Source organism: Erinaceus europaeus, chromosome 15, assembly GCF_950295315.1.
Source record: "Erinaceus europaeus chromosome 15, mEriEur2.1, whole genome shotgun sequence".
Classification (NCBI taxonomy): Eukaryota; Metazoa; Chordata; class Mammalia; order Eulipotyphla; family Erinaceidae; genus Erinaceus; species Erinaceus europaeus.
In genome coordinates this window covers 72,622,302-72,635,097 of record NC_080176.1, presented here as the reverse complement: position 1 = coordinate 72,635,097, position 12,796 = coordinate 72,622,302, and the positions used below count along the sequence as shown (strand labels likewise).

Here is a 12,796-nt window from a genome sequence, read left to right as displayed (position 1 = left end):
TAAAAAATGTTTGAGGAAACTTACTGGGTCAAATCCCATTGCCTTTTAATTTCCAGGGATTCCTCTTTTCTTTCAGATTTGTAACAAATTGAAATTCTGTAGTTCTGATGCATATATATATATATATATATATATATATATATATATATATATAATGAGTTTTTAAAAGCAAGTTCTTCTCTCCCATATGATATTATTTGGTATGAGACATCTGTTAAAAATCCTCGGAGGGAAGTTCTTGCCTTTGTCTTCCTTTGGTCACCAGGATCAATGAAGGGACATGTGACAATGATTGACCAGTGTTGAAATGACAAGTCACAAAGGTCTAAATTCTTTTGGTTTAGACATCTTCAGAGGATACCAGAGACCCAATCTAACCAAACCTAACCGGTTCTGGCCTCCATTCCATCTGGAGAAGAACAACCATTTCCACTGGCTGCAGGTCACTGAGATTTGTGTGCATATCCCCAAGATGAAAATTCATTTTTCCCCCAGACTCCATGGGAATCCTTTCCTCCTGCTGACATATTCTCTTTTCTTGATGGTCTGACAAAGCAGACATGGAGCTTGAGCAAGGGACAAAGAGACACAGGGAGAAGTGCAGGAAGGCTTCCCCAGGATGGATGCATTATAAAAGTCGTGGAGAGCCACATTCTTCTCCAGCTCCCAGACTGCTGCCCCTACCAGGGGTGACCCACATGGTGTGGGCAGGGAGGTGGCAGAATGAACCGTGGGACTCTCCAGGAGCCAGGACACTGAGATTCTCCCCAAACCCTCTCCAGGACAGAGGCCCACCCTTGCCCATTTCCCAACACCACCACCTCCTCCCAGGGCCAGCTGTGGTTGCACACAGGCCTGTCTACACAAACTGGTAATTACCACCCCAAGGAAACTTCATCAACCCAGTACAAGAAGAGCTGGACTTCCCCTGGGAGAAGTCTCTTTGGTGAGTCTACTCACTGGATGGAATTCTAGAACACCCTGATGGGACAGGGAAACTCTTGGAGAACAGGTTTCTGGGCTGGTCTCATCTCTGTAACTGGGGGAATGGGCCACTGAGTCTTGTCCCTTCCCACCCCACCTCCATATCCCCAGATACAGAAGATGAACACCCCACTGACCCAGGTCTATCTGTGAACTGGGTCTGATGGATGGAACTCATTCATGCCCTTGACCATGGTCGAGGCACAGTACAGAGATGACACCAAATGAGCATGAACAGCTCATTTGCAACGTGGATTCATTTGCCAATAAGCTAAATGTTGAAGTGATTGAACGTAACTTTTTAGCCTTTCCCAGGACTTTCCACAGTGACCTGAATCCTCCAGATCCTCCACGGTGGCAAATGAACTGCGAGGTGGCGTGAGGAATGAGCACAGTTCTGAACGAAACACGTAATAAATGAAGCACTTGATGAAAGCAAGACATGGATTTGGACAGCAATCGTTTTGGGTTATCACCAAATGTCAGGTGGAATCTATATATGTATTCATATATTATATATATATATCTTTCTTTAGAAATGCAACTTTACAGCTGATTTTTAAAAAGCTAATAGAAAAGTAGAAACTGGCAATCATTTTTTTACATGTCTCCCCCCACCCCCAAATGAAGCCCTGTTAGGATGTAGCCATCACATGAGGTCAGGCTGTCAATTCCTATATAAACTCTTTGGTTCTGTGGCTCGGGAGAGGACATGTCACCGAGAGCCCTACCCATGACCTTTATTCCCCTTCCCTCCCCTGATGCTGAGCAAAGAGAAGTGAGTCGTTCAGTATCCCAACATCTGAAAACTTGGAGTCCATGGAACGTTTTGAATGATTCCATGCTGGGGTAGAAAACCATCAAACAGAATTAGAGGGAAACAATAAAAATCAAATAAATGACCCTTTTCCTTTTGTTGCTCAGAAACAAAATTGATTACCTTTACACAGATCAATGGAGCTATTAGTATTTTAGCCAGGCAAGAGGAGATAATGAACTGAAACAAAAGGTGTGAGAAAGCCTCATCTTTGGTATTGTAGCTGTTGAGGTTTCTGTTGCTCTGTTCCGTGTTCTTTTGAAAAACTGCATAGGCACAAATTAAAGACAATCTTCAACTTTAAGATTACCGTGTGAGTTGTCAAATGAAGCAGCAGCCACTGAGGCGTTTCCTTCTTTCTTGTCTCAACCCTTTCTTTAAAAATCTGCTTCCAAAAAATGTCCCAAGAGGTCTGTTTGAACACAGTGTGTCTCGCTATTTTTTCTCCCTATTATTATTTTTGTTTTTCTGGCGTGCTTCCTTCTTGTTGGTGGTTTCTGTTGATAAGTGTTACTTACTTACTCCTTCATTTTTAATGGGACAGTTTGGTTTTGTTGCAGAAGTAGGTGCAGAAAAAGTTTCTTTGGTTTCGATTAAGTAATTCATAAAAAAAAAGTCAGTCTCAAGTGTCTGTAAAGAATCATTGCAGCGTTTGGCTTGCTTGGAACACCCCCGTGGTGCCCACGTGGGGCCATTCACTGGTAAATATGCACATTGTGACCTTCGCAATCTCCCAGAGTTCCATGGGCACTTTTCCGCTTGCTGTGACAAGGTGGCAGCCAGGAACCAGAGCTGGCGAGGCAGAGTCACTCCCTGGGGTGGCTAGGCTAACGTCCTTGGCATGGCCAGCCTGCTCAGCCAAATGCAAGAGCTGAATGCCATTTGGAGTTGCAGAGGTTTTCCAATTTCTAAAAGTAATCACAGTATTTTTTTTTTTTTTAGGCTAGAAAATGGCAAGTAGTAAATGTCTTTGGTTTGCAGTCATCTGCTTCTTTGGTGTGCTGTGTTTTCTCCAGATTTATTCAGCTTTTTTGCTAGGATGATTCAACAATGGGAGAGATTTTGGAGGAGCTGACAGTCATGAGTAACAAACTGGGTGGTGGCTTGAATTCTTTATTTTTTCTTGCTAGAGAAACAATGGGATGGACATGGGCAGAACCCAAGTCTAAAAGAGAATGAATTACACGGTGGTCATAATGCAGAAGAAACCAGGTGACTAATAACCAAGAAGGATCCATTCATGATCTAAAAAAATCTAGATCTTTTAAGATGGTGCATTTGCTCCATGTACTGTAACAGTTAAGCTGGCCTCCTGAGTGTGCGTCTGCATTACGTACAAACAGAATTTGTAGCAAACTGCAAAATGTGCTTGAAGCCATATTCCCAATGATTCCCTAATGACTTCAGAAACAGCGTCTTGAAAAATCAGATGTGGTGAATCCAGAACCTTTCTTACTTCTGTTTATCTTTGTTGTGCTTGATACTTTGAGCTCAAGGGAACTAATTTGGTTTTTTTTTTTTTAATTTTTTTTTAAATGGATCCAAGACTGTGAGATTTCTAGGAGGTAAGAAAAAAAAAAGCCCTGTAAACTAGATTAACTTAAAACTTTCTGAATCATTTAATGAAAAGTATGCCTGAGTTGGAAAAAAAAAAAGGTCTCTGGAATTCTTTTTTTTTTTTTTTAACATCCATATTTAAAACTTGTGCTCAGTAATTATCATTCTGATTTTTGTTTTTTAATGTTATGGCTGTGAACTTTGGTGCTCTGTGGTATGATGAGACTAAGCACTTGGAAAGCAAATGAAGTCATTCTTGTTGCTAGATTCTTCTGTTATTGTAGCATCTTGAAAGGACAAACTCAAGAGTCCTTATACAGACCAAGTTCCCACTATTACTTGTGGGAGCTTTGACCACAAGAGGCTGACAGGACTGAGTGAGGACTGTTGGTTTTGGTTGATATTTGAAGCAATCCTGAACTTGATTGACACACCACTAGAAATCAACTTGCTCCAGGAAGACTCCGTTTGCGTTTCTTGGGTGCTTAGCATGCTCAGAGGACGATGTCCAGTTCAAAGAGATGGATTTTTCAGTTTGCACTTGGACTCCATAGCCATTCAAACAAATAAATAAACAAACAAAAAGAAAACACCTGGCCTATGATTACAGCTAGAATAGAAGTTTCTTTTCAATAGAATTGTGCTTTCAAATCACCAGTGAAGGGCCCCAGCTAAGAATCCAGTGTTTGGTTTTTTTTTTTTTTTTTTCTGTGTTTTCTTTTTGGTATCTGTTGTCCTCCTTGTTTGGAGGTGACTTGTGCCCCACTGAGAGTCCTTCTGTCAGGCTTTGGTACAAGTGCTGGAGGTAGCCGAGGAGGCCCCTGTGCTGAGGTCATCCTGCCACTTCTCCAGGCTGCGGCGCCGGGCGTTCATGAAGAAGTTGCTGACGGTGGTCAGCTCGAGGCCCAGCTGCTGGGAAATGGTGATCTGCATCTCTTTGGATGGGCGTTTGTTCTCCTTGAAGATGGCAAAGAGGGTTCGGCGCTGGAGGTCAGTGAACACCAGGCGGGACTTCTTTTGGGAGTTGTTCCTGTCTTTGTTTGGTTCTTGCTCTTTGCGTTTGCACGCTTGAAGGGAAAGAGAGAGAAAGAGAGAGAAGGAGAGTCAGTCAGAGTTGTGAGAAGCAGGCATGAGAGAGCGATCCATTGAGAACATTGACAAAGTCGTACAAGGGGATGTAAACCGTTAAACTTTATTGTGCAAATTGCCCAACTGTCAATAACCAGCCTTCCCAGTTCATCTAAGGTGATGGAAGGTGGTCGCTGGTGGGTGCAGGGGGAGAAGAAAGCAGTGGTCTGGTTTCCCTGGACCATTTTGCAGCAAAAGCAGTTGTCTTTTTCCTCCTCCCACCCTTACTTCTTAGCACACACTGGAACATCTCTTTCTCTGAAATCAGGACCTCAGAAACCAGGTCTCCTGATAAGCCTGGTGAAGCAATTCCTCTTTTAATATCTACTTTCTAGAATTATCTAGAGCTGTACTTTATGGATTCTAACTTAAAAGTGCATCATCCCTTCCAATAAAACAAGCAAGCAAGCAAGCAAGCAAGCAAACAAAGAACAACTTTAAAAAATGGCCCCCAGAAGCCATGAATTTGTTGTTTAAAAGAAGGTGTATCATTTTTCAAAACCAAAGCTTCTATCCACATAACTCTAAAAAAAATTGTTAGCAGAATGAAATGGGAAGTGACATATGAAGGTGAGTCTACCACACAACTACAGAGAGATAGAGACAGAGGGAGAGAAGGAAAGGCCACCACACTGACACGTCCCCTACTGCTACAGGACCTGGGTCATGCACTTGGCAAAGCAGGTACTCAGGTGCACCATCTTGCTGGCTATAGTTACTTTCTTCTTAAAACACATACATGTTTTAAGGAATACAGGTCCTTCAGAGGACCTAGTGGGGGTTGTATTGTTATATGGAAAACTGGGAAATATTATGCATGTACAAACTATTGTATTTACTGTGGCATGTAAAACATAAATTCCCCAATAAAGAAATTGAACAAAAAGTAACCCCCAAAAAAACAAAAACACATACATGGAGCAACTGAGGGAAGGCTCAGCAGTAGAATGAAAGGCTTGCAGGTGGGAGGCCCTGGGTTTGTACGAGTTGGTCTCTCTAATCTTGTCTCTCTGTTCCCCACATTCTCTCAAAACTAAAACCGAAAAATAAAATTTGGACTGGGGAGTTGGCTGGGGTTAGAGTGCATACTTCGAGTGAGGCTCTGGGTTTGATTCCTGATGCAGAATAAAAACAAATGGGCTGGGTGGTGGCGCACCTGGTTGAGCGCACATATTACAATGTGCAAGGACCTGGGTTCAAGCTCCCAGCCCCCACCTGCAGGGGGAAAGTTTCACAAGTAGTGAAGCAGTGCCGCAGGTGTCTCTCTTGTTTTTCTCCCACTCTCCCCTCTCCTCTCAATTTCTGCCTCCTGTCTCTATCCAATAAATAAATGAATAAAAACCTGTGTAAAAACAAACTTAAAATTATAATGGAGACCTAGAGGGTATATGTTGGTATGCTTCTGGATTCTGCTTGTGAAGCCTTCTGTTTTTTTTTTTTTTTTTCCCCCTCCAGGGTTATTGCTGGGCTCGGTGCCTGCACCATGAATCCACCGCTCCTGGAGGCCATTTCCCCCCCTTTTTTGTTGCCCTAGATGTTGCAGCCTCGTTGCGGTTATTATTGCCATTGTTGATGTTGCTTTGTTGTTGGATAGGACAGAGAGAAATGGAGAAAGGAGGGGAAGACAGAGAGAGAAGGGGAGAGAAAGATAGACACCTGCAGACCTGCTTCACCGCCCGTGAAGCGACTCCCCAGCAGGTGGGGAGCCGGGGGCTCGAAACGGGATCCTTATGCCGGTCCCTGCGCTTTGCGCCAAGTACGCTTAACCCACTGCACCACCGCCCGACCCCCAGCCTTCTGTTTTTATCATCACATTGGGTTTGCTTGTGTTGCCTGCTATGTGTTCTGTGTTTGCTTGTGTTGCCTGCTATGTGTTCTGTTTGCATGGCCACTGTTGGCTGGACACCCCCCTGCCTCCAGGATATTGGTTTGGTCTCCCTCCCCCTGCCTCTGGGACATTTGGTTTAGCCCTCGCTGGTTCTCGCTTCTTCCTTTCTCCCCACCCCCATCCTATCTATTTCCTTTGTTCCTGAAGCTTCCCCGGGAGGAGAGAGATGCAGGACAGAATTGTGTTGTGATTAGAAGGGATTAGTTTTCTGAACTGCATCCCCACTCGTCAATAAAGAGATACTGCTTCTCAAGTCAGCCATGAGTCTCTGGTCGTCTCTGTCTCCCGCCCACGAAGCCAGCCCTGCAAAAACGACAGGTATAAACAACTAACTTTGAGATCACATCCCAAGTCTGCAGAGTCAGGGCAAGAACCCTGTCCTTTAGCCTGTGCTTCTCCCCAGTAGAGCTGTCCACCAGGTCCCTAGCACCTTAGTGGGGATCTTTTCTTGTGGGGCAGCCATGAGCTGCCCCCCCCCACTTTCAGAGATTCTGATTTTCACCCTGGAGGGGGGGCAGAGCTCCAAAATACAAGTACTTCCAAGTCTCCCGCAACCCTTCTGAGATTGGGGAACACACTGCCACTTTGGGTCTCCAGACTATTGCCTGTGCCTCACCCTCCTAGGGTACCTGGTGGGAACACTTGGAGGATTCTGAATCAACAGTGGTGCCTGATGAGCTCCTGACAGCAAAATCTGGACAAATATATTCTACAAACATTGGCTGAAGCCCTCTGTCAATTCATGCTCCTCTGGATTAACCAGATGACCCTCAATTTTCATACCAATATTGATCATTCTTCAGCTAATGCTTTATTTGTGCTTTAAATAGAGTGTTTAGACAGGTCCACAACCTTTCAGATTATGCTTTGTTTTACACACACACACACACACACACACACACACACACACACAGAGAGAGAGAGAGAGAGAGAGAGAGAGAGAAAAGTGTTATAGGCTCAGAGCTCATCAAATTGGAGAGAAAGAGAGAGAGAGGAAGAAGGAAAGAGAGAGAGAGAGAGAGAGGGAGAGAATGAACAGATCAACAGCTCTCAACTGCTTTTCATAGTTTCCAGATTCCATACCAACAAGTATTAAGCTGTGGTCTGAAGTTTGCAAATGGATGGCAAGTCCCAAAGTCCAAAATTGTGAGGCAGCACGTATATGGCCTGTCAGCATCCTTCAGCTGGCCACTGCCACCCCATGCATTTTGTAGGGTGGTCTGGTGCTATTTACTTCTTCACATGCTTCAGTGAGACAGACTGGCTACAAATCTGCCCCTGACAGTTGTTGAAATAAACACAGCACTGACAGTGTGCTGTGTTTATTTTAATTCTTTTATGTTAATTCTTTTGCACAAAGCAGCTGATGGGGGGGGGGAGGAAGGGAAATAAAAACAGGAGGAAGAGCACCCGCTCTGGAAGCCTGAGACAGTGAATGACATCTGGAAGCTGGGATGAGGGGGTGAGCCTCAGAGTTTCTCAGAGAGAAGGTGTGAAGCCAGCTATCCCTGGAGGTACAATCAGAGTGTGAATAACTTTGCTATTAAAGTGTCATGCTCTAGAGTCAAGTATTCATTCCTGGACTGCCAGAGAAATGAGCAGTAGCTACCCAGACTCAGAAATATGTGTGGGACATCCGGCACAGGAGGTGTTCAGCAGGGGTGTGAGGGCTGAGTTTCTCCTGACTTCTCATCACTCAAGGTAAGTCAAAGTTTCCAGAACAGGCATTGACAACAGAGAGCAGAAAGAACTGAGGCATGAAGGAAGCTGGTACCATCAAGGACACAGTAGCTCCATGTGAGTGGCAGGGGTCAACACATGACAAGAATGACTTCACTGTTCCCCTTCTAACACCCACACCCTCTGCAGGGTGGAACCTGTCCATCCTTCCCCTAGTTCTGGGTTGGCCTCGACATTTGTGTTGGCCAAGCCAGTGAAGCGGAAGTGATGGTGTGGACATCCGGAGTCCAAAGATTGAGAGGCCATGTGCTTTGTTCATGTTGTTGGAACTACTCCCAATCACCACAGAGTGGACACAGGCCAGGCCAGTCTGGGACAAGCCGGTCCAGTGGCCCTAGAATTCCAGGTTTGGGTCTCATGGAGGTCTCTAACCCTGGCTTGGATTAGCAGAATCATTCTGCTGGTCCAGAGGCCTCAGAACAACAACAACAACAACAACAACAACAACAACAACAAGAAGTCAATCTTCCTTGAGGCTGTGCTTGTGTGTTGTAGAGATAACTGGTGGAGAAGCCAAACGTAATCTTTGCCTTTCTTTCCAGGAGTGAAGAGTAGTGCATCAAATGCAAGCTTGAAGTCGAGACCTGGTTTAGCAGTTGTATGACCCCAAGAATCAGTTTTCTCATCTCTCAAATGGTGGGGGGACCAATCCCCATCTCTCCAGGACATCATTAGGCTAGTTGTAACGTACCTTATTCAGTAGGCACTCACTTAGTGCAAATATCCTTTCTTCCTCCATAAAGATGGAAGGAGGTAGGTTAAGAACTCATAATCTGTAAACCAATATTATGTCACTAATATATATATATATATATATATATATATATATATATATAGAGAGAGAGAGAGAGAGAGAGAGAGAAAGAGAGATAAAGAGAGAGAGAGAGAAATATGATAGAATAATTTAACTCTTGGGGGCTAGGTGGTGGCTCAGCCAGTTAAGCACACATATTAGCAAGTGCAAGGACCTGGCTTCCAGCCCTCACTCCCCACTTGCAGGGGGTCTGTGGTGAAGCAGGTCTGCAGGTGTCTTCCTCTTTCTCTTTATCCTCCCCCATCCTTTCTCAACTTTTCTTTGTCCTATCTAATAAAAATTAGAAGTAAAAAAAAAAAAAAAGAAAGAAAGAAAAAATGGCCACCTGGAGTGGTGGATTCTTAGTAGAGCCGATAATGAGCCCCAATGATTACCCTGGCAGCAAACGGGCTGGGGGTATGGACCAAGCTGCCAATATCCACATCCAGTGGAGAAGCAATTATAGAAAACAGATCTCCCACCTTCTGCACCCCATAAAGAACTTTGGTCCACACTCCCAGAGGGATCAAGAATAGGGCACTTTCCAATGGAGGGAATAAATGGGACATGGAACTCTGGTGGTGGGAATTGTACGGCATTGAGCCCCTGTTATCTTATAATTTTGTCAGTCATTATTAAGTCACTATTAAAAATAAACAGGGTGGTGTGGTGGCACACCAGGTTAAGCGCACATAATATGAGGTGCAAGGGCCCCAGTTTGTGCACTCAGCTCACCACCTGTATGGGGTCACTTCACAAGCAGTGAAGCAGGTCTGCAGGTGTCTTTCTCTCCTCCTATCTTCCCCTCCCCTCTCAATTTCTCCCTGTCATATCCAATACAACAGAAATTAAATTAAATTGTAACGCTCTTCTTCCATTCTACCTGCTAATGTGAAATTGCCCTGTGCTTCAAACAATGAAAAATATGTCTTCACCTCCCCCCAATTCATAATCTGGCAGCCAAAGAGGTAGTACAGCAGGACAAGCACTGAACTTATAAGTATGAGGTCCTGGGTTTAATCACTGGTATTGCACATGTTAGAATGATACTTGTGTGTTTCCTCTCTCTCTCTCTCCCCCATAAAAATAATTCATCAGATGAAATGATTTCCCAAGACATATAAAATGGGAGCTAAACAGAGAGGGCTCCTGGCAAGTAAAAGGTTAAGTATTTTCTTTTTTGTTGTGAAGCTGTCTCCTAACCATTTCCCTGCCTCTTGGAAAAAGGTAAGACTATGATGCATTTTCACATACGTGTCAGGGATCCTAATAGGTTTTGGACCACTGGTGTTTCTTAACATCACTAATTTATGGCTAAATACCTTCTACATATGATGGGTATTGTTAGCCAGTCATAAATAATGCAGAAGTGCTCTAGTCTCCTTGCATTCAGTAAATACTTTCCCTGAATAGTTCAATGTGATCTTCCCAGGGCAGAGGGCGCGGGGGGGGGGGGGGGGGGGCAGGGAAGGAAGGCTTCAGGGTGAGCATTTGTCCGCATATTTAACCTCCCAGGAGAAGGGTTTGGAAAATGCAGGTAGGAGGACCATTTCCACCATTCAGCCAGGGAAACTAGCACTGCCTCTTAGGTAGCAGAGCTTGAGTAACAGGGGTGTAGGGGGCTGTGGGGGATGTATGAGAGGGAGACTTTCTTGAGCAAAGCTTAGAGGCACACTCTCAGGAGAACTCAGAGGCCTGGAAAGATCCACTGAGGCCACCAACTGGGGTTGTGCTGGAAAAATCAATGACAAAAGGAAGTCCACATCTCTGCCTCCAATTCTGGTCCCTGAGAAACGCAGTCTGTGGGGAGTTTAATATGCTAAGAAGGGAAATACTCCCTCAACCCCCAACCTCTCTGCTCTGAAAACCCTTTGGGAGGACAGAACAAGCCCAGGGGAGAGAGGTGATGCTACCTTGCTTAGCATCCTGGAAAAAACCCTGAAAATCCAATGTTTTAAAAATAACAACAGGATATTTTACATTCAAATAGGGAAGCAAGAATAGCAGAGTTACATGCTCTGAAAATGCATATTTAATGTTCAGGAAGCCATTAATGCTGAGAAATCTAAGCAATAAAGACCAGCAAAGGAGAAGTGGCACACAGTTACAGAGGCAAGGGAGGGGACTTCCACACAGGAGTTGGGGTACAGGCTTTAAGCATGGACCATCAAGGGTCAGAGGGTGTCAGCTGCAAGGGTCATGCTCCTGAGAGGAAAGAGAGGCTGCATAGGACAGTAATCTGATTCTCTTACACTATCTAAAATGTAGAGGCTCTAAAGAGTTTGTCGTGAGATGCTTTGCAGCTTCCCCTATTTCTCTGTGTCTCCTGACCTTATTATCAGAGGCCACCTCAATGCAGGTTCCAGCATGGAGCCAGTACAGTGCACTTGGACCTGAGAGCTGACCTCTTAACTTCACTCTTTTCCAAGCTCCCCTGGCCTGAGTCAGACAGGAACTTTAATGGCTTTGTCTCCACATTGGGCGCTGGCTTTCCTAATGGTCCAGATGCCAACCCACTCAGGCAGCAGAGCTAGCGATGTCCAGACACGCATCCACTTGGGAGGCCAAGAGAAGACAGGGAGGACACAGTGTGTAAATGGACTTGGAGCCATTCTTGGCCATGGGATATCGCACCCCGCCTTTCACAGCCCTCACACTGTGAGTGCAGGCAAAGCCTGGCAAGAAAACCCTCTAAAGCCATTTGGCAAATTGTGCTGGGCACCCAAGGTACTCTGAGATGGACAACCTACATACCAGGGAGAGAGCTGCTGCCCTGTTCATCAGTGCTGATATCCCAGAGTGGAAGAGAGGAGGGAGGAGGCGCAGGGAGCCAGCAGCCATTCTCAAGAGTGGAAACCAGGAACACTGTCCCTGGCAAAGGAGTGCTGGGAGCCCAAGAAGATTTGGTGTTGACCCCCCAATACAGGAGCTCTGCCTTGGGTTTCCCTTCCAACGTGGGGCAAGTTTCTGCCCATCTGGGTATATCTCTTCTCTAGGAGACTGGGGATGATAAATGGAAGCTCTGTTCTCTCCACCCAAGCCCCTGCTTTTACTGAGGTGCTGAGAAGATTATAAGTGGTGTCACTTTATAAAGTGACCATTAGGGAACCAAAATAATTAATCTGAGCACTGTGAATCCCAAAGTGGCTTTAAAAATGTATCTGAACAGCATGTATCCATGAAAAATGCAGCCTGCTCTATGGAAACGGGGTGAAAAAAACACTTCTGTGAAAATTTGTGTAGGGAAATAAATTTACAAAAGATACTTTAAAGTATTTACTGAACCTAATGGGACTTTAAGGAAATAAATGATAACATTTAAAAAATGAAGTGATGGGTGGGGGTAGATAGCATAACGGTTTATGCAAAGAGACTCTCATATCTGAGGCTACAAAGTCCCAGGTTCAATCCCCTGCACCACCAGCTGAAGCTGAGCAACTCTGGTCTCTCTCTCTCTTTTAATTTAAAAATTTAAAAAAATTAATTAAAAAATGAAGAATTGTCACAGCAACTCCTCTATACCCGATTACTGTCAGGTGCACTGCGGCCAAACACCACTCTCTGTCTCCATGCCACAAATTCACGCTCGGAAGAAAACGGGTTTGATTTCCTGTCCCTATTTTTATCTTCCTCCCAAAGTCACTGAAGGGGACACAGAAAATGGAGGACCTTGGAAGAATGATGACTTGCTTTGGGAGAAGCAAAGCCAGGAAAGGGTTCCGAAGGTCCATCTCTCAGAGTAAGTAAGGGTCAGGCCTCTGCTCCACAGGGCTCCTCCAGTTGTTCCTACCAGAAAGTTCTACTTGTCACCAGTTGCATGCATGTCCTCTGTTTTTGCTCTTCTTTACCAGATACTCATAGGAAAAGGGGAATCCTAAGGGAGTACGCC

At 44.8% G+C, this 12,796-nt stretch overlaps 1 protein-coding gene across 1 annotated transcript in view; it reads right to left on the bottom strand.

The window, feature by feature from the left end:
• Positions 1-1,427: 1,427 nt before the first annotated feature.
• Positions 1,428-12,796, bottom strand: part of ONECUT2 (one cut homeobox 2) — a 43,744-nt gene continuing 32,375 nt past the window's right edge. Inside the window, exon 2 of the mRNA XM_007532239.3 lies at positions 1,428-4,425. Within this exon, the coding sequence (XP_007532301.3) occupies positions 4,139-4,425 (287 nt within the window). The 3' untranslated portion in view covers positions 1,428-4,138. The remainder of the gene's footprint in view (positions 4,426-12,796) is intronic.